At 42.3% G+C, this 26,555-nt stretch overlaps 1 protein-coding gene and 1 long non-coding RNA gene across 2 annotated transcripts in view; both read left to right on the top strand.

The window, feature by feature from the left end:
- The window catches only part of anapc1 (anaphase promoting complex subunit 1), a 53,880-nt gene extending 41,755 nt beyond the window's left edge, over positions 1–12,125 (top strand). The window contains 11 exon segments of the mRNA XM_038960782.1: positions 839–957; positions 1,221–1,348; positions 1,707–1,805; positions 2,303–2,475; positions 2,551–2,598; positions 2,725–2,888; positions 5,506–5,582; positions 7,537–7,619; positions 7,905–7,974; positions 8,657–8,769; positions 11,776–12,125. Of these exon segments, the coding sequence (XP_038816710.1) occupies positions 839–957; positions 1,221–1,348; positions 1,707–1,805; positions 2,303–2,475; positions 2,551–2,598; positions 2,725–2,888; positions 5,506–5,582; positions 7,537–7,619; positions 7,905–7,974; positions 8,657–8,676 (981 nt within the window). The 3' untranslated portion in view covers positions 8,677–8,769; positions 11,776–12,125.
- An 11,314-nt stretch (positions 12,126–23,439) lies between these two features.
- The window catches only part of LOC120017713, a 74,574-nt gene continuing 71,458 nt past the window's right edge, over positions 23,440–26,555 (top strand). Inside the window, exon 1 of the long non-coding RNA XR_005472137.1 lies at positions 23,440–23,696. This is a non-coding gene — a long non-coding RNA (uncharacterized LOC120017713). The remainder of the gene's footprint in view (positions 23,697–26,555) is intronic.

Below are 26,555 nucleotides of genomic sequence, written 5' to 3'. Positions count from 1 at the left end.
TCACAAGGTCTTTTGCTGTTCTGGGATTGATTTGCACTTTTCACACCAAAGTACGTTCATCTCTAGGAGACAGAACGCGTCTTGTTCCTAAGTGGTTTGACGGCTGCGTGGTCCCATGGTGTTTATACTTGCATACTATTGTTTGTGCAGATGAACGTGGTATCTTCAGGCATTTTGGAAATTGCTCACAAGGATGAACCAGACTTGTGGAGGTCTACAATTCTTTTTGAAGTCTTGGCTGATTTCTTTAGATTTTTCCCATGATGTCAAGCAAAGAGGCACTAAGTTTGAAGGTAGGCCTTGAAATACATCCACAGGTACACCTCCAATTGGGTCAAATGATGTCAATTAGCCTATCAGAAGCTTCTAAAGCCATGACATCATTTTCTGGAATTTTCAAAGCTGTTTAAAGGCACAGTCAACTTAGTGTATGTAAACTTCTGACCCACTGGAATTGTGATACAGTGAATTATAAGTGAAATAATAAGTAGATGTCCTAACTGACTTGCCAAAACTATAGTTTGTTAACAAGAAATTTGCGGAGTGGTTAAAAATCAAGTTTAATGACTCCAACCTAAGTGTATGTAAACTTCCGACTTCAACTGTAGGTATGACTAACCTGAATGTACCTGAGCAGCTCTACATGGTGGTAGGGCATCGAGACACCCACACCAGTATCAACTGAGAAAAAAACACAAGTCCCCCAGCTACCAGATCATGGAGAAGTACAATTAGCAACCAGCAAGAAAACTTTCCTTCCTTGTAGGCCTACTGTCTGTCAGTTGATCCCCATCTAACATATGACATTTTTTCCTGGAGGCACAAAACCATGGTCTAACAGAATACTATGACCAGAGACTTAAGAATGTCCCAAGTGTGGGGGTTTCTGGTCATCAACGTGGACGTCACCTGTCCTGGAGCGACCCTGGCTATGATCTACCTGAAGACCAACACCAGGTGATAATTGATTCCACCACACTCTCATCTTTAGATACCCTTCAACGAAAAGTAATGCCGTGTTCTACTAGATTTGACTCTTCAATCTCCCATCTAATCTTGCATGGTGCCTCACAGAACATCTTGACCCCAGCGCTCCAACACATAGCTTATAACTGGGGAAAAAAGTCATTTTGAATCATTTTAGGTTTTTCCTGGTTCTGTTCCTGTATTGGACAATAGGCTCAGGCTTCCATTAACACCTCTTTCTCACCCTCTCATAGGTCTATCGCGGGTAGGCTGAAAGCTCCAGACACCATGTTCCTCCTGGACTGCACTCTGGGTCAGTACAGACCTGTCTTTTTCACTGAGCCAGACCCCCGGAGCTCTCCGTCAGTGGTTCCCAACCTAGGTGGGGGGCGCCACATTTTCCTTGGGGGTTGCGGGCCTTACTTGATTTGCAACATTTCTGGGATCTTTTATTTCAGCTCATGAAACATGGGACCAACGCTTTACATGTTGCGTTAATATTTTTGTTCAGTAAAATGGCTGATCCTGTACACTCACACATTTTAGGGCGTCACTCACTTCTAAACCCACAAAGTCATAAACCCCGCCCATTTCTACAATGTATCTTCTTAAAATTTGATTTTAAACCTAATCTTAACCATACTGCTAACCTTATGCCTAACCTTAACTTAAGACCTAAAAGCACATTTTTGTTGCCAATTTTGACTTTGTGGCTGTGGAATCTGACTTTGTGGATATAGAAGCTTGGCACTGTCTCCTCTCCCTCCTCAGACACTGGTCAGGTGTATCATCATTTGGGATGAGATTCTGCCCAACTCGAAAGCAGCAATGTGCCTCCGGTAACACCCCTCAATATGCACACAAACACCTTGGCTCATTAGACACAAGTCACTGCCAGCACAAACCTCCTACACCTACACAAACCTACACAGGACCTGTGGTAATAATATTATGAGTTCGGCATCGGGTTCTTAAGGCCAACAGTGTAGATGTCCATAGACATTAGAGGTTGGTTCCAAGGCTCTTAATGTTGGTAGTTAGTCATAATGAATGACATCAACGCTAATAAGGAAACACGTTTCGGTCCTCAAATGAGGCTTCAGTGCCAAGAGGATGTGACTGGCAACAAGCCTCAGACATTTCCTGCAGCCTGACCAATTTACACATCAACAGTATTAAATTAGTTAGTATCCCACAGTTTTTACAACGCTAACACAATATATTTTCTTTGTTTTGCATCCACATAATCCAAGAGAACATTGGGAATCCAGTGGTTTCGGAGGATTTGAACATGAAAACCATAGCGTGACTACAAACTGACTACAAGTTTTCCTAGCTCTCTCAGCATGGCTGGATATAAGAGACAGAGATGGTGTGTTTAGTCACATGATGATGTGTGGGACGACTCCTGTCCTCAGGCAAGCCCATGACCACATAATTGCTGGAACCTGTATGACTGTGGGATTCCACTTCGCTGGCTCGGCCAACTCTGACGCATTCGACTGCTTGGTAAGAAGCGAACATTTCAAAATAAGTTGGAGTTAATTGGCTAGTTCGTCTGTAACCCTTCTGTTTCTTTCACAGTAAAATTTCGCAAGGAACTTCATGCAGTGTTTGACATCAGCAACAGTTGTAAGTTGCACTACTCTCATGCTTCTGTCCAATGTAACCATAATGTCCATATAAGGCAATAGAATAAAGTCAAGTTTAAAGTTTGCATCAAAATCACCACAACCAATTTGCTCTCTCTTCTGCCAGACGGGCCACTATAACTTAGAGATGTGTCTGAGCATGTTGTTGTCCATGGTGATGGCTGGCTCTGGTAACCTGAAGGTGCTGGAGCTCTGCCACGTCCTCCACAAGAGGACCAGAACTATGACCCACCACATGGCCCTGGGCATGCTCGTCCTGGGAGGAGGGAGGTGAGATGTTTCAACCAGCCTCTCCAATGGTTATAGCCTACACAGATATTGCTCATACTATCTTTTGCCTATGTGTTGTACCTTTCCCATGTCATCTGTATCGATGTAGATTGTATGTTTTGCTACAGACCTAGATAATGGAACAACATGTACAGTGGCAAGAAAACGTATGCGAACCCTTTGGAATTACCTGGTTTTCTGCATAAATTGGTCATAAAATTTGTTCTGATCTTCATCGAAGTCACAACAATAGACAAACACAGTCTGCTTAAACTAATAACACACAGACAATTATACGTTTTCATGTCTTTATTGAACACACCATGCAAACATTCACAGTGTGGGTTGGAAAAAAATATGTGAACCCTTGCATTTATTAACTGGTTGACCCTCCTTTGGCAGCAATAAACTCAATCAAACATTTTCTGTAGTTGCGGATCAGAACTGCACAACGGCCAGGAGGAATGTTGGACCATTCATCTTTATAAAACTGTTTGATAAACTTGGGAATTCATTTTTCTGTTGATGATGGCAAGCTGTTTAGGCCCTGAGGCAGCAAAGCAGCACCAAACCATGATGCTCCCTCCACCATACAGTTGGGATGAGGTTTTGATGTTGGTGTGCTGTGCCTTTTCTTTTTCTCCACACAGTGTTGTGTGTTCCTTCCAAACAACTCAACTTTAGTGTTATCTGTCCACATAATATTTTGCCAGAAGCGCTGTGGAACATCCAGGTGCACTTTTGCGAACTTCAGACGTGCAGTAATGTTTTTCAGCAGTGGCTTCTTGCGTGGTGTCCTCCCATGAACACCATTCTTGTTTAGTGTTTTACGTATCGTAGACTCATCAACAGAGATGTTAGCATGTTCCAGAGATTTCTGTAAGTCTTTAGCTGACACTCTAGGATTCTTCTGAACCTCACTGAGCATTCTGCACTGTGCTCTTGCAGTCATCTTTGCAGGACGGCCACTCCTAGGGAGAGTAGCAACAGTACTGAACTTTCTCCATTTATAGACAGTTTTTCTTACCATGGACTGATGAACATCAAGGCTTTTAGAGATACTTTTGTAACCCTTTCCAGCTTTATGCAAGTCAACAATTCTTAATCTTAGGTCTTCTGAGATCTCTTTTGTTCGAGGCATGGTTCACATCAGGCAAAGCTTCTTGTGAATAGCGAACTCAAATGTAGTTTTTTTATAGGACAAGGCAGCTCTAACCAACATCTCCAATCTCTTCTCATTGATTGGACTCCAGGTTAGCGGACTCCTGACTCCAATTAGCTTTTGGAGAAGTCATTAGCCTAGGGGTTCACATATGAATGTTTAAATTATGTGTTCAATATAGACAAGAAAAATACAATAATTAGTTTATTAGTTTAAGCACACTGTGTTTGTCTATTGTTGTGACTAAGATGGAGAGCAGATCAAATGTATGCAGAAATCCAGGTAATTCCAAAGGGTTCACATACTTTTCTTGCCACTGTATAATGACATGTGGGAGAGGAGTCCTGTTACGTGAGTGTTCTTCATAACAAATGCAGTTCAAATATCCCAGGGCTACGCAAGCAGTGACTAAGGTGTCTTTTTGTACGTAACAATACTCATTACTGATGCTAAATCTGACTCGTCCTCAACATTTACTGTACAAACCCTTTGATTTTAGACTTGCCTTATTTTTAGATGGACAATTTCAGGCCCACATAACTTCAAGGTCGCAATTTGAATGGCCTTATTGTAGTATTCTCAACCTATTCCTGCCATCAACACACACCTGCATCAGGAAAGATTGTAGAGGGGAGCAGACACATGGCATCTTTATTTCAATCTCTCGCTCGCCCTCTCTCTCGATGTGGTCTGTGGAGAGCGCTTTCATTCTGCGTAGTAACCAATCACCATACGGCCCTGTCAGTCTGGCTCATCATGAAACCTGAAGTGAAACACTTCTCTTCTCATTTTGTGTAGCTACAGAGTTCACCAGTGAGCTTAGTCTCAGCATAGGGAATGGTGTGATTGAAACATAGTAATATTGTTCAGGAACAAGTTTCTGAAAATGAATTTGAGTGGCGCTAAATAAACAGCTGTTCTCAGTCATTATGTTACTCTACAGTATGTTTGTGGGTCTTGTTATCAAGCTGACTCATGTAGTAAATAGTGCTGTTTTCACCTCTCCCTGTAATACACATAGTAAAAACCAGACCATCCCACCCAGCCAGTTCGCTTTATCCGTTGCCATGTAGACTGGATGAGTGGTAGCTCGTGGGTTGAGAACTAATCTCTTCAGCTGGTGTTTTAAGAGGCGGCGAGGCAACCCCTCACCCACACTAATCTAAACAAGTGATTTCTCTCTCCAAGCCGACACAATGGTTTGAACCAGCCTAAACACACACTTAACCGAAGCCTTTATTTTTTAAGTAGAGCTTTTATGAGCACAAAGGACGTCAGGTAGATAACAATTCAAAACTGTTTTGCACAGGCCAAATTCCTCATTTGTTCATGGGACCTATTCACAAAAAAGGGACTCTATTATGATATGTGCTAACATCAACACTGTGATTTTGATTTATTGCTATGTCTGAGTCTGACGTAGCGCTCTGTTATCCTGTGCTTGTCCTCTCCCAGGTACACTCCAACTCGGCCATCGCTACCTTGCTCTGTGCGCTCTACCACCATTTTCCTGCCCACAGCACAGATAACCGGTAAGACGCACAATCTCTGGAAATACCCACATTTGGTACAGCTTACTAGAGCTCTAAAACAGCATGACAGACAGAGCTCTAAACTAAAGTATCCGACTTTCAATCACCATAATGACTTGGGTGCGGATTCTAAGAATAGCAAGAGGGAGGTGGTGTAACATGAGGAGAGAAGTCCATCAGAGTTTCTACTGACAGCTGTAAAAGTCAATGACCATAATGAGTGGGGTGGTAATTGTCTGGGATGAGTGGTTAAGAATAGTGAGAGAACAGCATATAGACCAGGGCATTTCAACTCTGACCCTCACAGGCTGAAGTATTGCTGATTTTCTTTTCTACCTGGTAGTTAATTTATCAATTGATTGTAATTGATTAGCCAATGTTCACTTGTCTGGTCAGTTCGTGCCGGTTCTGACTCAGTTGATTAGAAGGAAAGGGTGAAAATCAGTGACGCTATGGCCCTCCGGGACCTTACTTGGTTGTCCCTGAGGTAAAGTGTGTGTGACCTCCATTCTCCAGGTAACAGTCCCTACGTAACCTGAGTCTCCTGGTGGCAGCTGGGGATGATTAGGTGGCCATGATGGTATGAGGGCCAGATTGGGAATTTATCCAGGACACCAGGGTTAACACCCCTACTCTTACAATAAGTGCCATGGGATCTTTAGTGACCACAGAGAGTCAGGACACCCGTTTAACGTCCCATCCGAAAGACGGCACCCTACACAGGGCAATGTCCCCAATCACTGCCCTGGGGCATTGGGCAATTTTTTTTAGACCAGAGGAAAGGGTGCCTCCTACTGGCCCTCCAACACCACTTCCAGCAGCATCTGGTCTCCCATCCAGGGACCAAACAGGACCTGCCCTGCTTAGCTTCAGAAGCAAGCCAGCAGTGGGATGCAGGGTGATATGCTGCAGTTTCCACTGCTCCGGAGTCCAATGGCGGCGAGATTTACACCACTCCAGCCGACGTTTGGCATTGCGCATGGTGATCTTAGGCTTGTGTGCGGCTGCTCGGCCCTGGAAACCCATTTCATGGAGCTCCCGACGAACAGTTCTTGTGCTGACGTTGCCTCCAGAGGCAGTTTAGAACTCTGTAGTGAGGGTTGTAACCAAGGACAAATGATTTTTACGTGCTACACGCTTCAGCACTCGCCGGTCCCGTTCTGTGAGCTTGTGTGGCCTACCACTTCGCGGCTGAGCTGTTGTTGCTTGTAGACGTTTCCACTTCACAGTAACAGCACTTACAGTTGACCAGGGCAGCTTTTTTTAAATTAATTAATTTACCCCAATTCTGTGATATCCAATTGGTAGTCAGTCTTGTCCCATCGTTGCAACTCCCGTACGGACTCGGGAGAGGCAAAGGTCGAGAACCATGCGTCCTCTGAAACACGACTCTGAAACATGACAAACTGCTCGCCCAACCCGGAAGCCAGCCGCACCAATATGTCGGAGGAAACACCGTCCAACTGGTGTCAGCGTGCATGTGCCCGGCCTGCCACAGGAGGCACGATGGGCGCGATGGGACAAGGACATCCCGGCCGGCCAAACCCTCTCCTAACTCGGAAGACGCTGGGCCAATTGTGCGCCGCCTCATGGGTCTCCCGGTCGCGGCCGGCTGCGACACAGTCGGGGATCAAACTCGGATCTGTAGTGACGCCTCTAGCACTGCGATGCAGTGCCTTAGACCACTGAGCCACTCGGGAGGCCCCAGGGCAGAAGTTTGACGAACTGACATGTTGGAATGGTGGCATCCTATGACGGTGCCATGTTGAAAGTCACTGAGCTCTTTAGTAAGGCCATTCTACTGCCATTGTTTGCCTATGGACTTTGCATGGCTGTGTGCTCGATATATACACCTGTCAGCAACGGGTGTGGCTGAAATAGGGGTGTCCACATACTTTTGTATATTTAGTGTGTAATAGCTGTGTTTCTGTGTTCATTTCTTCAATGTCTTCAGAGCATAGGGGACTCTGTTATGAGGAGATTACAGCGGAACTGATGGCCCCCACCATGTTGCCTGAGCTGCAGCTCCTCAATAAGGTCAAATGAAATGTAATCATGCTGCAAAGTCATTCTGCTAAGCAGGATGGTCCATGTCAAAATTGAGATTTCAAGATTTTTGTTAGAAAGTGAGTAATGCAATGTGTCCATGTATGCAATTGATACGCTTTTCTCCCTTCCTCTTTACAATACAGTACAGGGAAAGGTCAGTTAGGATGATCAAACTCCGCTATTACAAGAAAATCATAGGATCTTTTTCACATTGTTTTCAAACTAAATGTTCAAAGATGAATGGCTGACCTACTTGTTTTAATGTGGTTACAGATTCAAGTAAAAGGACCATTGATACTGGAAGCTGTCCATAGACCTGAAGTAAAGGAACTCCACATCTTCAGTAAGTCCACCACTTGTATGTTTGTGAACATTTCTGGCCCAATGTTCAGATTCATATCATGAAATCTCAGTGGGTGATAACTTATCAGGGCCATACTCTTTGATGTGAGTTTGTGATATTCTGCAATAATGGTTGTTAATGGCAGCACATATTGTTTTGTGGGGCTGGGAATTACTAGGGACCTCACAATATGATATTATCACAATACTTAAGTGCCGATACAATATGTACTGCGATTCTCACGATTCTATATGTATTGCGATTCAATACTGCAACGTTATTGAGATTTGATGTTTCAAAACAATCTGCTCACCATATTCTGCAGAGGGACGAGAGAGCATGAGAAAACAAGTTTTGACCAGTCAGGCAAAAATAAAAGTGCTGAAACCATGTTGGCTTGCTATTTAAAAAGATGGAAAACAAGCTATAGGATGAAAAACACCAGAGTTTTTGTGCAGCTACAGCCGACTAGCGCTAGCTAACGCTATCTAGCAAAAATATTATATAAATAAAAAAATATTTGTTTTAAATTACAAGTCAAAGTTTCACTATAATGTCATTCAAAATAATAGTGATATGTAGCTATAGATTTTTCCAATATCACTATTTTTTTCCATCCTAACATGTGATCTAAAATTGACTCATTTCTTCTATATGTGTGTTGTATGTCCATTCTGTCCAGAGATGGGGTTCTGTATCTGAAGCTGCGTGCCCTATAAGGTCGACCTTCTGGACTGGAAGAATCTATTATCCCCCAACGTCGTCAACAGGAACTCAGAAGTCCGCACATTCAAGGTACAAACATCCTGGTCCTCTGTTTACACAAAACTGGACTGACTGGGACACCTTTTAACTAGTTACATGCCATCATGTACTTCATCAGTACTACTTCAGTACTACATGTTGGATATTGGCTACATAGGAGATTCAATGATACTTTAGCGTACAAGCATAACTTTGTCAACATGGCATGCTGCATATACCAGTACACATTTATTTCATTTGTATGTTAAGGTTGCAAGGTTGTGAAACTTGAACCGCTGAAAATGAAATCAATGCTAAACTATCAACACATAGCTAGCATAATGAGTCTCGAACATCTGTGTTGGCCAGTCAGAAAGAAGCATGAATGAGACATTTAGATATTGATACTGATATAATCCCAGTATAGCACAAAGTAGTGCACGTGACATCACTGTGGGGCGGCAAAACAACCAATATGTCTTGACACTGTGTGACAGGATATTTCCCTGTGAGCCTACCAGCCTATGGTCCAATAGCCTTTTAGTCAACATGTCCCCTGTCCCACTAGATGCAATAGCTCATTGGAAACCGTCAAGTGCCTCCGTCAGGCACGATCAGCAGACCTTGTTGTTGTAGCAGTTATTTTTTCTCCCACAGCCAGAGGCCATCTCGACCTTCCCCTCCGATGCTGCCTTGGTCTCCTTCGCTGAAAGCCTCGGATAGCATGAGACATGTTGATTAGCGGAGTGGATGCTATGTGATGCAGCTGCAACTTAACGTTGTAACACAGAGCTTACATTGAGGGTTTAAATTAGACTTAAATACTGCCTATGTCGCTCCCCCTGTGAATCCGTTTGTTAATCACTTGAATCCCATTTCCACCAGGTAGATATCACTATATGTAATTGGACATGTGGAATATTTATTTTTGAATACACTGTGAAATTGAAGGAGATTGGTTCTAACCTTTAGCTCATGATTTGATTGCAATTATTGAAACATTCCTCACTGTCCTATTTTATAATTCCACAGTTTCTGTTTCTGATTGTTCAATTGATAAGCACTCACTGAATGGAGCTTCTATTTACTGTTGTAGCACTGAATGGAGCTTCTATTTACTGTTGTAGCACTGAATGGAGCTTCTATTTACTGTTGTAGCACTGAATGGAGCTTCTATTTTGTTGTCTTTGTCCAAAAACACAACACTTGGCCTTAATCTTTGCCATTCGATCTGAGTGTCACTCAGGAGAACCCTGAGATGCTGCCCACCTAAATTGCTATTGATCATGTAAGAAACATAGAAGTCACCTCATACAATAGTAACAGTGGTCTGTGCATGTTCCTCAGGACTCTCCAACTCTGTTCCTGGAGAGATACCCTCCTGGTTTTTGCTCCAACCCCAGTTTTAACTAACCTAATTTCAGCTTATCAACCAGTTAATTATTAGAATCAGGTGTGCTAGATTAGGGTTGGCGTGAACCTACAGGACGTTATCGCTCCAGGAACAAGGTTGTGGAGCCCTGATGTACATGCTCCCACTCCCAATTCAGCTGTATTAGTATTAGATACGTTTTCATAGATTGACTTTTCCCCAATACAAACTGACGTCACTTCAATGTGCTCTCGGTTGTATGTCTCCAATGTCGTCTCTTAGTGTGTGTTGACTGCTTTTTGCCACAGGTGATACTGACCCTGGAACAGATGTAGACGTTTGCTCTGTGGCAGATGAGACTGTTGTTGGAGCTATGTGAGAACAGGGTCCTGCAACACAGACTGAGGCAGGGGGCACAGGGCAGGGTCCTGCAACACAGACTGAAGGAGGGGGCAAAGGGCAGGGTCCTGCAACACAGACTGAAGGAGGGGGCAAAGGGCAGAGTCCTGCAACACAGACTGAAGGAGGGGGCAAAGGGCAGGGTCCTGCAACACAGACTGAGGCAGGGGGCAAAGGGCAGGGTCCTGCAACACAGACTGAAGGAGGGGGCAAAGGGCAGGGTCCTGCAACACAGACTGAGGCAGGGGGCAAAGGGCAGAGTCCTGCAACACAGACTGAAGGAGGGGGCAAAGGGCAGGGTCCTGCAACACAGACTGAGGCAGGGGGCAAAGGGCAGGGTCCTGCAACACAGACTGAAGGAGGGGGCAAAGGGCAGGGTCCTGCAACACAGACTGAGGCAGGGGGCAAAGGGCAGGGTCCTGCAACACAGACTGAGGCAGGGGGCAAAGGGCAGGGTCCTGCAACACAGACTGAAGGAGGGGGCAAAGGGCAGGGTCCTGCAACACAGACTGAGGCAGGGGGCACAGGGCAGGGGGCTGCTGTTCATCTGCCTGTCATGAAGAACTCAGCCGATGGCACCCTGGACTGCTGGCTCTCTGGTGAGAGGTCTCAACCCAGTGGGAGGGGCACGTCTACTGGAGGATGGACTGTTAAAAGATCCCTTTGAATGAACTGTACAATAATATATTAGCCTGACCGTACAGTTTGTACCAGTGTGTACCTGTAATGTAACACACATTTCCCATCAGTGGGACTGGACGTGTCAGAACATGTCTTTGGGTGTGAACTGTAATGACATGGGAAACATGGAACGTTATGAATGGCTTGGTAGCAATTGGCAACAATCGTTAGCAAACGGATTATGTGATGGTGTTACATGAAGAATACTCATAGGTCCATTCCATGAATGCAGCTAACCAAGTTGTATCTGACGTGTGAACCCCCCCCCCCCCCACTCCACAGATAACAGCCATGTGTTGAGGACATACATGTGGCCAGTCCCTACTGAGGGGACATGCTGTCCAACATTCTAGCCTGCTTCCTGGTCTAACACTATACCCTGCCTCAGGAAGATGTCTTCCACACACCTGGAAGTTAAACAACTGTTAGCTAAATATCGTGGTTAGATGTACTTTTAGTTTGATCCTAACATGTGTCGCTTTGGTGGTCTGTCTTATTGCTGACTGGCTTCATGTGTGAATGTTATGACTGACTTGGTCGCATTCATCTCTTAACTCTGCTGGTCTCTCTCTTGTCGTTCCTCTGCTCATCTTTCATTTCCACAGGAAGTACATCGTTCCCTGAGCTCCTGTTGAAGTTGTCAGCTATGCATCCCTGTACAAGCCTTGCTGCGCCTGGGCCCTCTCCTCCTGGGGACTGCAAGCTTTAGGACTGGACAACAGGCCTGTTGAAATTACCTGACCTTTGACCGCTAACCTTGGTCTCTTACTTTACCTTGGTCTTGACCCAGAAGGGTCACTCTGCCTGCACTGCTTGTTGCAGCTCACAAGAAATGGACCTGATATTATATTAAATATCATTGTAAAAGCTTTCTTGATACAGATTGTATGTCAAATGTTTGTACACTACCTGTATTCCATATAAAATAATGCAGTAAATAAAAAGTGATTTGAGACTTGTGTAAGTGACCTAGAATTTAAAGAACTATTAGCTAACATAGTGGATGTGGATGACCAATAACTTTCGGCATTGCACATGATCACTAGTACCCACTTCCATCGACATGTTGTTTTGGCTAACTTTCAGTGTTGTAGTGTTGCCATTTTGTATTTTTAAATGACGAGCCGTTTCAGCATAGCATGCAGTCTAGGCTGCCATCTCAGTTATCGTTATCTCAGAAAAGATGTTCTGCTCTCTCACATATTAATTCTGTTTCTGCGGTATGTGTTGGGAGGTACTGCGTGGGCTGTGGCGCAACGGAATGCATCGGCCTGAGCTGTGATCTAACACCTCTGGGAACATTCCACAGCAAAATGGAAAACATCCTGCAACAGATACCACACCCACCTCACCCCATACCAAGCTCCGTTGACTTCTATTGGCCTTGTATATCCAAATAGCTCTGTGTCCTCCACTTGACCATGAATGGTTATACAGGCCTTTATCTGTGTCCCCAATGGTATACTGTCAGGCTCTAAAATAACTATTTAAGTTAACAGCTTTTTTGTGGCATCTTTAGGACCAACTGACATGAAAGGTACACACAGATGTGGCAGATGGATTGCAAACATACCACATTCACTGGAATGCTGTCATGTGGTTCAGTGACATTAAAAGTTCAGTGACAGAAAAGTATTTGATTTTGCGAGGAAGGAGAACTGTCAAAGTTAACTTAGAAAGGTGGAGTGGTGCAATTCTAACGTGGCTAACTAACTAATTCTCTGGTCGTTTATATACAATATAATTGAATAGTGTTTTGGAACATGGTGTATCTGCTGTCACCAGCCAAGTGAAGTGAAGTGAATAACTGTGCAAGCTCTCTGGGGAGGTAGCAACCAGTTCCCAAGCTGGCACAAAGCGGCAGTAATAACTCAATTTTTTCTGTAGGAAGCATGACACTGCCATTTGGTTTGTTCTTCTATGGACATCCAGGAAATGTGTACAGAATCCAAAACTTCACATTCCAAAACATCCATTCATGATATTTTACAGATCAATGGTCAACCGGATCTGTAGATAGAGTGGGTGTAGAAGTATTCATCCGTTTATGACCTTCAAAGCCGATGCCTTTAATAAGCTTGTGGGAGCAAGCGCTGTAGGGAGCGGGCTGTTTCCTCAATAAAGCATTCTATGAATGTCATACTGGTACACACCCTCTGGTCCTGGAGGTTCCCACGTCCTAAATCAACATTGAAACAAGACCAGTATGTACATTGAAATAAGACAAAACAAACAAATAAAAAATGCTTCTTCATCCTTAATGTGTTTGTTTTTTGAAAGTTTCATTAAAACAATTAATGTATGCAGAAAGAGAAACAATTTCCTGTTTTTAAATACATATTTATTGATTAAAGTTCTCTTAGTGCATACAAATGTATAATCCTTACATCTGTGTACAAACAGACATATTTGTAATTGAAATTTTGTTTGAATGAGTTGGATATTTGAATGTCAAAAGTTGTTAGTTCGTGGAGTGAGATGGGTGTGACCAACTGCGAAAGAAAGTGTCACAGTTCAACTCCAAAGCTATGAATGACTGCAGAACTGCAAACGCCTAGTGTTCTTGTACATGAAGAGGCAGGACTGAGATAAGTTAGGGACACTGCTTGGTCCGTTTTAGGACTTTTGCCAACGTCGAAATAACTTTTGGTCAACAATTAATAATTCAACCAACTTGTTCCTGTGCTAGCGCAAACCAGAAATCTCCTGCACTACTTATAATAATGGGTAAGTAGTGATTACATACGAAATAACCTATTTGATATGTTTTAGTTAGTGACTTGACATAAAAAAAAGATATAACGAATATTTGACATATTAGAGTTTGAGGAAGCCATACAGTAATACTTTAATGGAAATATAAATACACACAAGGGCGCAAATGGGTGCAAAAAGATTAATTATGTACATATATTTATGGATACATTTTAACGATAACTTCCCTCTGAAATTGACATTTCGGGGAGTGAAGCAAGTTTGAAGCTGGCTGATACATTTGAAAAAAATGGAGACTACAAAGCACTCATGCGTAAAGGACGGTTTACAAAGATAAAGGGAAGTATGCGGTGTCAGCGTGAGATAGAAGGCTTGCTTCCTGTTCCTTTTTGTATAAAAAAAAACTAAGTGTGAAACTTTTCTAAATCCTGTAGTCTTTGAACCGTTGAAAATCTTACAACGCCATTTGGAGAACTGCCTTATTGCGCACGTAACGCACATTTCATACTTCCATCCAAATATGAACATAATGCGTGCTCTTTAACTACATTTATATGGGGCCAAGGTTTGTGGTGAGACTACAGTGCCGAGTCACATACTTTCATTGCGGAGTGACAAGAAGATAGAGTGAGCTATCTAGAATGCAGCACTTGTTTTACTACCCTACATCCCAAGTTTACTGTAGACAGACAGGTATGGTTCATTGCCACTGTATCCTATATAAAAAAGTTTACTGTAGATGGACAGATATGGTTCACCACAGATATAAAACGACTGGAAGAGGTGAACGCAAACCCCCCTCTATCCCATTCAACTCTGCTCAGATTGGACATGAGATGACAGGTTGCCACTAGTTAAAACATTTCCAGGAGGCTTAAGCCCTTCAGTGTTACATTTACTCTACAACTCAAAACTCTGTATTTTCCCTAGCCTGAATGAACCAATTTTCTGTCTCAGAATTAGTACTCTGGGACTTCCCTCTCTCTCTCTCATATCCATTCATGTGGTTTAAGTCTGGCTCAGTTAGCTCGCTACATTCATCTGATAAGCTGTGAATAGAACAGTAATTTCACAGGATAGAGGTCATGGTCAAGAAGACTGTCTATCTTTCTGTACTTGTGGAGCTCTGGTCACTGCATACTGAAAACACTCAACAGAGAGAGTTGGTGGTGGTTGGCACTGGTGGTGCTACACTGCGTGTACAAAACATTAGGAACACCTGCTCTTTCCATGACAGACTGACCAGGTGAAAGCTATGATCCCTTATTGATGTCAGTTATTAAATCCACTTCAATCAGTGTAGATGAAGGGGATGAGACAGGTTAAAGAAGGATGTTTAAGCCCTGAGACAATTGAGACATGGATTGTGTACGTGTGCCATTGAGGGTGAATGGACAATACAAAATATTTAAGTGCCTTTGAACGAGGTATGGTAGTAGGTGCCAGGCTCACCAGTTTGAGTGTGAACTGCAATGCTGCTGGGTTTTTCACACTCAACAGTTTCCTGTGTGTATCAAGAATGGTCCACCACCCAACGGACATCCAGCCAACTTGACACAACTGTGGGAAGCATTGGAGTCAACACGGACCAGCATCCCTGTGGAACGTTTTCGAAATGCTTTCAACACCTTGTAGAGTCCATGCCCCGACGAATTGAGGCTGTTCGGAGGGCAAAAGAGGTTCAACTCAGAATTAGGAAGGCGTCCCTAATGTTTTGTGCATTCAGTGTATATGGTTAACAGTGAAGGCTTGCAACTAAAACCTAGTTTTGTAATGGTAAATCAGTTTACAATGGCATCCCAGTCTGTTTTTATTCAGAGGGACTGGTTTCCAGTAAGAACCTGACATTGTACGGCAGAAGAGAAGAGGAAGTGGTGGCCTTGACACTTGCATTCATTAAAACAACATGTGTAGTGTTGAAATGGCAGTTGGAGTCTGAACTCGTTTTGTTTTAGTATTGTGCTCCAAACTGGTATCAAGACTGGTGGTGCAATAGCGATTGTAATATTCACAACTTGAATAAAGCTAATGTTGAGTGTACTGCGTTTAATGTGTCTACAGTTATGGAGAAGAGCAATAAAAGAGGGATTGTCCAATAGGTATTCAGAAAAGTTGATGAAGTGATAGCAGATTGAAATACTTAAAATCATACTTCGGGAATGTACTGAAATCTATTTGAATGAAAATGTATTCAGCTCTATAAAGCTGTGAAGAGCTCATATCCACCTGGTGATGCGATATCAGCTACATTAGGTTTTAGTGCCATCTAGTGAACATTTTGAGAGACGTTAGCTTTTCCTTTCCACAATTTTGTAGGGTTATGTCTCTGTCTCAAGGTGGCACTGTTTTCACAAAAACCATGGAAGAGGTTTTCCAATAGTGATGTGAGAGCACCTCACTATGGTCAAATAAAAATGGATAATGACACACGTTGTTGTTCCCACTAACACAAACCTTTTCTCGGTTGCTAGCTAAAAGGTAAATTGATACTTTAGTCCTTTCTCAAAACTGTCGATACAAGTCTAGATGAAAATGTAACTACCTTGATAACATTTTATTGTACTGAGACCTGTGACATTGTGTTGCAAATCTAGTAACTGGTATACCAGTATCAACATGGTAAAAACACTACAGTATGTTCAGAAGGGTTTCTTTGGTTCAGGTCAAAGGTCATCCTCAGATGTTGGCTGGTTCTCATTCAGGGGAATATGGGAAGTGTGCCATGAAGTCACACCCAACATCCTTGTCTGTCTGAATGCTTCCTGCCTCCCTGCCGGGCAGACTGTGATGAGTAGGGCTAGTGAGCTGCTCTATTCTCTCTGTCCCCTCTGGGATTAGAGGATGTTGACTTGTTTTGTGTCAGGTAGAAGTATTGACAGGCATTTTCTCAGCAGTGGGGAAGGAAGGGATGAGCAGTGAGAAAGTGTTTCACAATGTCGATTATTATAATGAGGACAGAGACACAGCTGTTGGCCTACGCTGGCATAATTGTCCTGACAAGGACATTGTGTGTGTGTGTGTATTCAGTATGCACCTGAGGGATTTCAGTTCTCTCTTACTGTGTGAAACGGATCGACCTAACACATATTAGGCATATAATTCTTTTTGGCCAGTAATGCTGTTGGCAGGTGCGTAGTTTTACTTTAAGCTACAGACTATAGTGATGTAAAATGTGTTAGGGGAGACTAATGTAGACACATGGTCGACTAGGGCTGTAACCATTATGGCATTTTGGGTAACAATTAATTGTCATACAATTGACCACAGTTATTGTCATAATTATCTGTTTTTTTAATGTAAAAAGAATGCATCTGAAAATTAGCTACAATATACTTAATGAATACAACACAGCTTTGGTGACACCCCGTCTCAAAAACGAATGATTTTGACCAGTTGGAACTTTTGGAAACGAAGCTTTTCCTCCCGACCGTTCCATTCTACTCATAAAATAATTACTAACTTTAACCTCTTCATGTTAAAATGAAAAACTGCCTTTGGGGAAACTATATTCTTGAGAGAAAAAAATCTCTGAGAGGTATAGTGGAGAAGACCCTCAAATTTTTCTAGCTCAGGGAGGGATGTCGACTTTAGGGCTAGCACAATAACCGTGGGGGGAGGGGGGGTATGTGCTAGGATGACACTAGCACCGTGTTATGAACAACTCTCATCGTTGGAGGTCAGACACACTGCATCACCCAAATAGTACAGTAGTGTTTTTTATGTCTGGACTGTGAAGTTATGGTTGGAGGGGAAATGTAATGCATGCAGACTCTCCCCCACATGTCAGACATTGAATAATTAAGCACACAATGAAGAATCAGTCTGTGACCTGGCTGAAAACCAACTCTGTTTAGACTAGAATAGTACTAATCTTGACTCAGTTCCTTTCCTGACTCACAACTTAACCCACAACTCCTGCAGGGCTGTAGAACGGTCCTCGGCTCTGCATTTGATGTCTCTACATTTTATGCATTTGATGTCTCTACATTTTATGTAGATACATATCAAATGCAGATCCGAGGACCATTCATTCAAAGTTGCCACTCTCACATCAAAGTCTTCCTGTAATTCCAGCGCTTTCTGTTTCCCGTGATGGAATGGCTCATTGGCTGTGTGGGTGTGTGACAGAGTATATCTGGAAATATATCTGCTTCCGTAGCAACATGACCGACTCATCTAGGATTGACTCATCTCAGTTGCAAAAGGCCCTTCCTGTGTACCAGACGACAAGCACATTTACAGAAGTACAGAAATAGCTCCTTCTCAAGCCACAAAAAATGAGTTTTTACTTCATCAAAAGGAGCCTCTTACAAATAGCATGCCTGTGTAATTTGACAGTTTAAAAAAATATATACAGTGGGGAGAACAAGTATTTGATACACTGCCGATTTTGCAGGTTTTCCTACTTACAAAGCATGTAGAGGTCTGTAATTTGTATCATAGGTACACTTCAACTGTGAGAGACGGAATCTAAAACAAAAATCCAGAAAATCACATTGTATGATTTTTAAGTAATTAATTTGCATTTTATTGCATGACATAAGTATTTGATCACCTACCAACCAGTAAGAATTCCGGCTCTCACAGACCTGTTCGTTTTTCTTTAAGAAGCCCTCCTGTTCTCCACTCATTACCTGTATTAACTGCACCTGTTTGAACTCGTACCTGTATAAAAGACACCTGTCCACACACTCAATCAAACAGACTCCAACCTCTCCACAATGGCCAAGACCAGAGAGCTGTGTAAGGACATCAGGGATAAAATTGTAGACCTGCACAAGGCTGGGATGGGCTACAGGACAATAGGCAAGCAGCTTGGTGAGAAGGCAACAACTGTTGGCGCAATTGTTAGAAAATGGAAGAAGTTCAAGATGACGGTCAATCACCCTCGGTCTGGGGCTCCATGCAAGATCTCACCTCGTGGGGCATCAATGATCATGAGGAAGGTGAGGGATCAGCCCAGAACTACACGGCAGGACCTGGTCATTGACCTGAAGAGAGCTGGGACCACAGTCTCAAAGAAAACCATTAGTAACACATTACGCCGTCATGGATTAAAATCCTGCAGCGCACGCAAGGTCCCCCTGCTCAAGCCAGCGCATGTCCAGGCCCGTCTGAAGTTTGCCAATGACCATCTGGATGATCCAGAGGAGGAATGGGAGAAGGTCAAGTGGTCTGATGAGATTTTTTTTAGCTTTTTGGTCTAAACTCCACTCGCCGTGTTTGGAGGAAGAAGAAGGATGAGTACAACCCCAAGAACACCATCCCAACCGTGAAGCATGGAGGTGGAAACATCATTCTTTGGGGATGCTTTTCTGCAAAGGGGACAGGACGACTGCACCGTATTGAGGGGAGGATGGATGGGGCCATGTATCGCGAGATCTTGGCCAACAACCTCCTTCCCTCAGTAAGAGCATTGAAGATGGGTCGTGGCTGGGTCTTCCAGCATGACAACGACCCGAAACACACAGCCAGGGCAACTAAGGAGCAACTAAGGAGTGGCTCCGTAAGAAGCATCTCAAGGTCCTGGAGTGGCCTAGCCAGTCTCCAGACCTGAACCCAATAGAAAATCTTTGGAGGGAGCTGAAAGTCCATATTGCCCAGCGACAGCCCCGAAACCTGAAGGATCTGGAGAAGGTCTGTATGGAGGAGTGGGCCAAAATCCCTGCTGCAGTGTGTGCAAACCTGGTCAAGAACTACAGGAAACGTATGATCTCTGTAATTGCAAACAAAGGTTTCTGTACCAAATATTAAGTTCTGCTTTTCTGATGTATCAAATACTTATGTCATGCAATAAAATGCAAATGAATTACTTAAAAATCATACAATGTGCTTTTCTGGATTTTTGTTTTAGATTCCGTCTCTCACAGTTGAAGTGTACCTATGTTAAAAATGACAGACCTCTACATGCTTTGTAAGTAGGAACACCTGCAAAATCGGCAGTGTCTCAAATACTTGTTCTCCCCACTGTATACGGTACCAGTCAAAAGTTTGGACACACCAACTTATTCAAGGGTTTTTCTTTATTTTTACTATTTTCAATATTGTAGAATAATAGTGAAGACATAACAACTATGAAATAACACATATGGAATCATTTGGTAACCAAAATAGTGTTAAAAAAAGAAAGTACATTTTAGACTTTAGATTCTTCAAAGTAGCCACCCTTAGCCTTGATGACAGCTTTGCACACTCTTGGCATCCTCTCAACCAATTTCATGAGGTAGTCACCTGGAATGCATTTCAATTAACAGGTGTGCATTGTTAAAAGTACATTTGTGGAATTTCTCTAATGAATGTGTTTGAGCCAATCAGTTGTGTTGTGACAAGGTATGGGTGGTATACAGAAGATAGCCTTATTTGGTAAAATACCAAGTCCATATTATGGCAAGAACAGCTCAAATAAACAAAGAGAAATTACAGTCCATCATTACTTTAAGACATTAAGTTCAGTCAATCCGGAACATTTCAAGAACTTTGAAAGTTTCTTCAAGTCCAGTCGCAAAAACCATCAAGAGCTATGATGAAACTTGCTCTCATGAGGACCGCCACAGGAAAGGAAGACCCAGAGTTACCTCTGCTGCAGAGGATAAGTTCATTAGAGTTACAGGCCTCAGAAATTGCAGCCCAAATGAATGCTTCACAGACACGTCAACATCAGCTGTTCAGAGGAGACTGTGTGAATCAGGCATTCATGGTTGAATTGCTGCAAAGAAACCATTACTAAAGGACACCAATAAGAAGACGAGACTTGCTTGGGCCAAGAAACACGAGCAATGGACATTAGACCGGTAGAAATCTGTCCTTTGGTCTGATGAGTCCAAATTGGAGGTTTTTGGTTCCACCCGCCGTGTCTTTGTGAGACGCGGAGTAGGTGAACAGATAATCTCTGCATGTGTGGTTCCCACCGTGAAGCATTGAGGAGGAGGTGTGATGGTGTGGGGGTGCTTTGCTGGTGACACTATCTGTGATTTATTTAGAATTCAAGGCACACTTAACCAGCATGGCAACCACAGCATTCTGCAGCGATACGCCATCCCATCTGGTTTGCGCTTAGTGGGACTATCATTTGTTTTTCAACAGGACAATGACCCAACACACCTCCAGGCTGTGTAAGGGCTATTTGACCAAGAAGGAGAGTGATGGAGTGCTGCATCAGATGACCTGGCCTCCACAATCACCCGACCTCAACCCAACTGAGATGGTTTGGGATGAGTTGGACCGCAGAGTGAAGGAAAAGCAGCCAACAAGTGCTCAGCATATGTGTGAACTCCTTCAAGACTGTTGGAAAAGCATTCCAGGTGAAGCTGGTTGAGAGAATGCCAAGAGTATGCAAAGCTGTCATCAAGGCAAAGGGTGGCTACTTTGAAGAATCTAAAATATATTTGGATTTGTTTAACACTTTTTTGGTTACTACATGATTCCATATGTGTTATTTCATAGTTTTTATGTCTTCACTATTATTCTACAATGTAGAAAATAGTAAAAATAAAGAAAAACCCTTGAATGAGTAGCTGTGTCCAAACGTTTGACTGGTACAGTCTATATATATTCCTGCACATAAGAAAATGCAAACTTATAGTGTATTCAAGGTTGAAAAAGGCTTCTAAAGTTTGTCATTTCCACTTTACAATTTCAGACTTGATTTGCACATAAACAAATGTCCATGAATTATAATCCACACTATATTTCACATTTTCCTGTTGCTGCAGGTGTATTTTTCGTCTGTGAGAAACTGGTCAAATTAAGATCATATGTGACTTTACATATAGTATAAGCTCATCCATGACAGAGCAATATCTATTGAAACACAAGATTCACCATGCACATATCTGTAGAGACCAGAAACAACAGGGATATGAGTCAACAGTTAGATTCTGTGGTGAGATGACTGTGTAGAGTGACATTCTGGATATCTTTGTCTTATAGGCATGGGTATTGGTTAGGGACTAAAATCATGCACTCAAAATGTCCACCTTATATCTGCTAGTGGTAGAACGCCAGGTATGTTTTTATGAGTTGTCTTCCCTTCTAGAATCATTTCTGGTGTAAGGTGAATAGTGCAACAACAGTAATCAGATCACAACCCTTTCTGTTGAATTAGAAGTCAGCATTTTAAAAAGTTCACATTGACTTGAGTGGAAACAGCCAGACCCCCCTATCCTCCTACACGCAGCAACACTGAGCAAGCATTTCTCAGTCATAATGTCTCTACAGTTTCCATTTGATGTGTAAAATATACTTCTTTGTACATATACACTGAGTGTACACAACATTATGAACGCCTGCTCTTTCCATGACATAGACTGACAGGGTGAAAGTTATGATACCTTTTTTAAATCTACTTCAATCAGTGTAGATGAAGGGGAGGAGACAGGTTAAAGAAGGATTTTTAAGCCTTGAGACATGGATTGTGTATGTGTGCCATTCAGAGGGTAAATGGGCAAGACAAAAGATTTAAGTGCCTTTGAACGGGGTATGGTAGTAGGTGCCAGGCGCACCGGTTTGTGGCAAGAACTGCAAAGCTGCTGGGTTTTTCACACTCAACAGTTTCCCACGTGTTTCAAAAATAGTCCACCACCCAAAGGACATCCAGCCAACTTGACACAACTGTGGGAAGCATTGGAGTCAACATGGGCCAGCAGCCCTGTGGAATGCTTTCGACATCTTGTAGAGTCTTTACCCAGATAAATTGAGGCTGTTCTCAGGACAAAAGGGGGGGGGGGGGTCTGATTTAAAACAAGCCGTGGCAGGGTTCTGTCCTGTATGTACTAATATACTGTAGCCTGTGTGTGTGGAATGGGACGTCCACCAGCGTGGGAACTGCAGCAGAGGAAGTGTCTGTTTACAAAGGAGCTCCTCAGTTCCCATGGAGCTCTCTGGAGGAGAGCCTGGAGGGTTGATCAGCCGCACTGGCCTGGGATACTGGTGATACGGATGTATAACATGACCAGAGTGTCAGTAGTCTGGGATACTGATGTATAACATGACCAGAGTGTCAGTAGTCTGGGATACTGATGTATAACATGACCAGAGTGTCAGTAGTCTGGGATACTGATGTATAACATGACCAGAGTGTCAGTAGTCTGTGATACTGATGTATAACATGACCAGAGAGTCAGTAGTCTGTGATACTGATGTATAACATGACCAGAGTGTCAGTAGTCTGTGATACTGATGTATAACATAACCAGATCATCAATGATCTGTGATACTGATGAATAATGTCCAAAGAGTCAATCTCCTCTTGTACTCTACTATCATGAGACACTAGTATGAGGTTATCACTATGACGGAGGCAGTATACGCACGCACACGCACACGCACGCACACACACACACACACACACACACACACACACACACACACACACACACACACACACACACACAGATGTCCAATTCAGAGGTCAATTTCATATCACATCCAACCCCCTCAGGTTGGGAACACACACTCCCACACCCAACCTTCCCGGGGTTCAGTGTGGGATCCTGAGAACTTGACCAATCATTAGGGGAGTTATGACAAGCATGCAGAGATGGGAAGTGGGGGTTTTGGTGACTCAGCTAAGGCATGAGCGAATCTGTTCTGCTAGCTGCTCACTCTGTTTTTGCTCTCTCTAACGTATCTGGATATCTGTGGTGCACCTGGTTGGGGGTGCTGTGTGACTGGGGCATTCAGCTATGTGTGGGCAGGAAAAGGGTTTCACTCAGTGTGATGAAACTGGCCAATTTCTGATGGATGGGGTCTGTCTGTTGTTCTTTGTGTTCAGAGGGTTTGGGTTCTGAAGAGGACCAGGAGTGAGTGAATGGTAAGCATATGCTGGGTCATCCATGTTCGAGTGTCGTTTGTGTTGTCAATGTCTTTAGTGTCTGATGTTGTTCCTACTATCACAGGGCGTAAAGCCATGCAACTTTGTGGAAACATTGAGACCTGATGAGAAATCGAAACGGATCACTCATGGACATTGGCTAGGTTAAATTATATAGAAATCTGATGGATGTCCATAGGCGTATTACCATTTCAAATGATTGAGCTAATGTGTGAGTTGTAATGTATGCTGCCTGCCAAACTGAACCACAAATTGTATGCATTTGGAAGACTTACAATAACTTACAGACTTACTGGACCAACATGGCATAATGTATTGATCGGAGCTGACTTTGAATTGAGGACTGTTGTCTCCTGGCATGTTTCACATGTACAGTAGCCTACTTTTTAAAAAGTCTCTACAATGAAAGAGTTTGGAACATAGTTTCATGTAGTTTCATTTCTATATACTGTTGCGCTTCTTGTTAGGCTGTAGTCACCATCCTGTTCTGAACATGCCCAATGAATCAGTAATAGGCATATTGAAAGCAGAAGTGGAATCCATTTTATTTAACACATGACATGATCACCTAAATGTGTCCATGACCAAGATATGGTTCCTCTTCTACTCAGTCAGTTTTGTTGTATAATCAAGAACACGTGAACCATGCACGGTCTTTAAAGGTCCAATGCAGACGTTTTTATCTCAATATCAAATCATTCTGGGTAACAATTAAGTACCCACTGGGCACACCACGTAATTTCAACGTGGAGATTTGTCTGATATTTGATTGCGACGTCGATCAATGAGATTTCAACCTTTATTCACCCACTCAAAAAGACAGACGGAAGTTTGTTGAGTTCCATCTAAAAGCAGTTTAAGTCACAATACAATGTCAGATATTCTGTATTAATTAAACAACTTAATGTGTTATCACTGTACTTCATCTAATAGCAAAACCAAATGACCTGGAGTGCTGTTGAGATTACGTTAAAGTACATGGTGTAAGTGATCAGTGCCGTTTGAGATTCTGAGCAGATTATTAGAGCAATTGTGAAGCTCTCCACAGACCTGCGACCTTTGCATGCTATCTTGAACATGATTACATAAGAAGACTTTTATAGTTACAGGAGGCTAACCTCAAAATGTGGCCGTGGAAGTGTTACACATTTTAACGTTGAATAATTACTGTTACATTAGTTTGTAAGATAGACTTAACTTTAGGCTATTCACTGTTAAACAAACATATTATTGAATTGTGTTAGGTTGACAATGCAGCATTTAAAGGATATCTAATGCTTGGATAGTTTCATCTGAGCCACTGGCTTAATCCTATTCTTTAACTTGTATTTTTGGATTAGTTGGAGATGTGAATCCAACACATCATTTCTTAACTTGTCAACAAGTTAATAGGCTATTTACTGTATTGCAAAAGTGTAATTTAGTTGTGTTCAGTTGTCAACGCAACCAAATATCAAAATTTAAAGAAGATGTGTCTTTTGTGCCACTGACTTAGTCTGGCTGTAATTACAGTTTGTCTACAAATGAATAATTGATATGTTGGATTCACGTCTCCATCTCAAGCAAGATTCAAAATTAAGAATAGGATTAAGCCAGTGGCTCAGATGAAACTATCCAAGCATTAGATATCCTTTAAATGCTGTGTTGTCAACCTAACACAATTCAATAATATGTTTGTTATACAGTAATACAGAATAGGACTAAATCAAATCAAGCTTTAACTTGTATTTTTGGTTGAGATGGAGATGTGAATCCAACATATGAATTATTAATTTGTAGACGAACTGTAATTAAAGCCAGACTAAGTCAGTGGCACAGATGGAACTATTCAAACAGAAGATCTCCTTCAAATGTTGATATTTGGTTGCATTGACAACCAAACACAATTCAATATCCGGTTTGTCTACAAATTAATAATTGATATGTTGGATTCTCGCCTCCATCTCAACCAAAAAGCTAAGCTAAATAATAGGACTAAATCTAGTGTAGTTAAACTTAGTCTATTTTTAGTTGAACCCTGGGTTGAATTGAAACAATAGCTGTTGATGACTTTGTTAATGCTATATATCCCTAAACGGCATTATTGATGATATATGACTTATAAAGTATATTTACATTTCATTTGCTCTGTTAAACCTAACCTTTGAAATTACTTTGATAGCAACAGTGAATCTATTGAATTTTTAAGTGGGGGATTCTCAACAGTCATTCTCACAATATCACATTGGTAGTAGTCAGTGACAAATATAAAAGCTAAGCAGAGCTGGGCTTGGTTAAAACCCTGGATGGGAGACCAAATAGCTGTAGGAGGTGCTGCCCAGCCTATAATCTTTTTTTCTTTTGATAGTGCATATAACATTGAAGATCTGACGTTGTTTCAAATGTGAAAATTCAACATATTTTATACAAGGTTTGTCTATGTTGAAAATTGGTTACAATGATTACTTGATTCTGTGGTAATTCTGTGGACTTTCTTCAAATCCAATGTATTTTCCACGTAGATTCCATATCACAATACGTTGACAAATTAAACAATATTGATTTAACCAGTTTGTGCCCAGTGGGTATTTTACTGTGATTGTTTTCAATCAAAAAGGTACAAAATAAACACAAATTGCTTCTTAGCAAGATACATTTCTCAAGCAATAATTTTTCTAGGACTGTGGGAGTGAGTGGTGAGGGGAAACCTAAAAACTGGCTTTAATTGGCAGAGAGCTTTGGAACTCTCTTTGTTATTGGTCTATTAACTAATTTACCACCTGGTGATGTCTGCACAAACTGGAATTAAAGCCAGACTGTTTTTGACTGCACTGGGCCTTTAAACAAATGCACCTCATT

The sequence above is a fragment of the Salvelinus namaycush genome, chromosome 22, assembly GCF_016432855.1.
Source record: "Salvelinus namaycush isolate Seneca chromosome 22, SaNama_1.0, whole genome shotgun sequence".
NCBI classification, from domain to species: domain Eukaryota; kingdom Metazoa; phylum Chordata; class Actinopteri; order Salmoniformes; family Salmonidae; genus Salvelinus; species Salvelinus namaycush.
The sequence above is the reverse complement of the archived record's forward strand: the minus strand, read 5'-3'. Positions and strand labels throughout refer to the sequence as shown.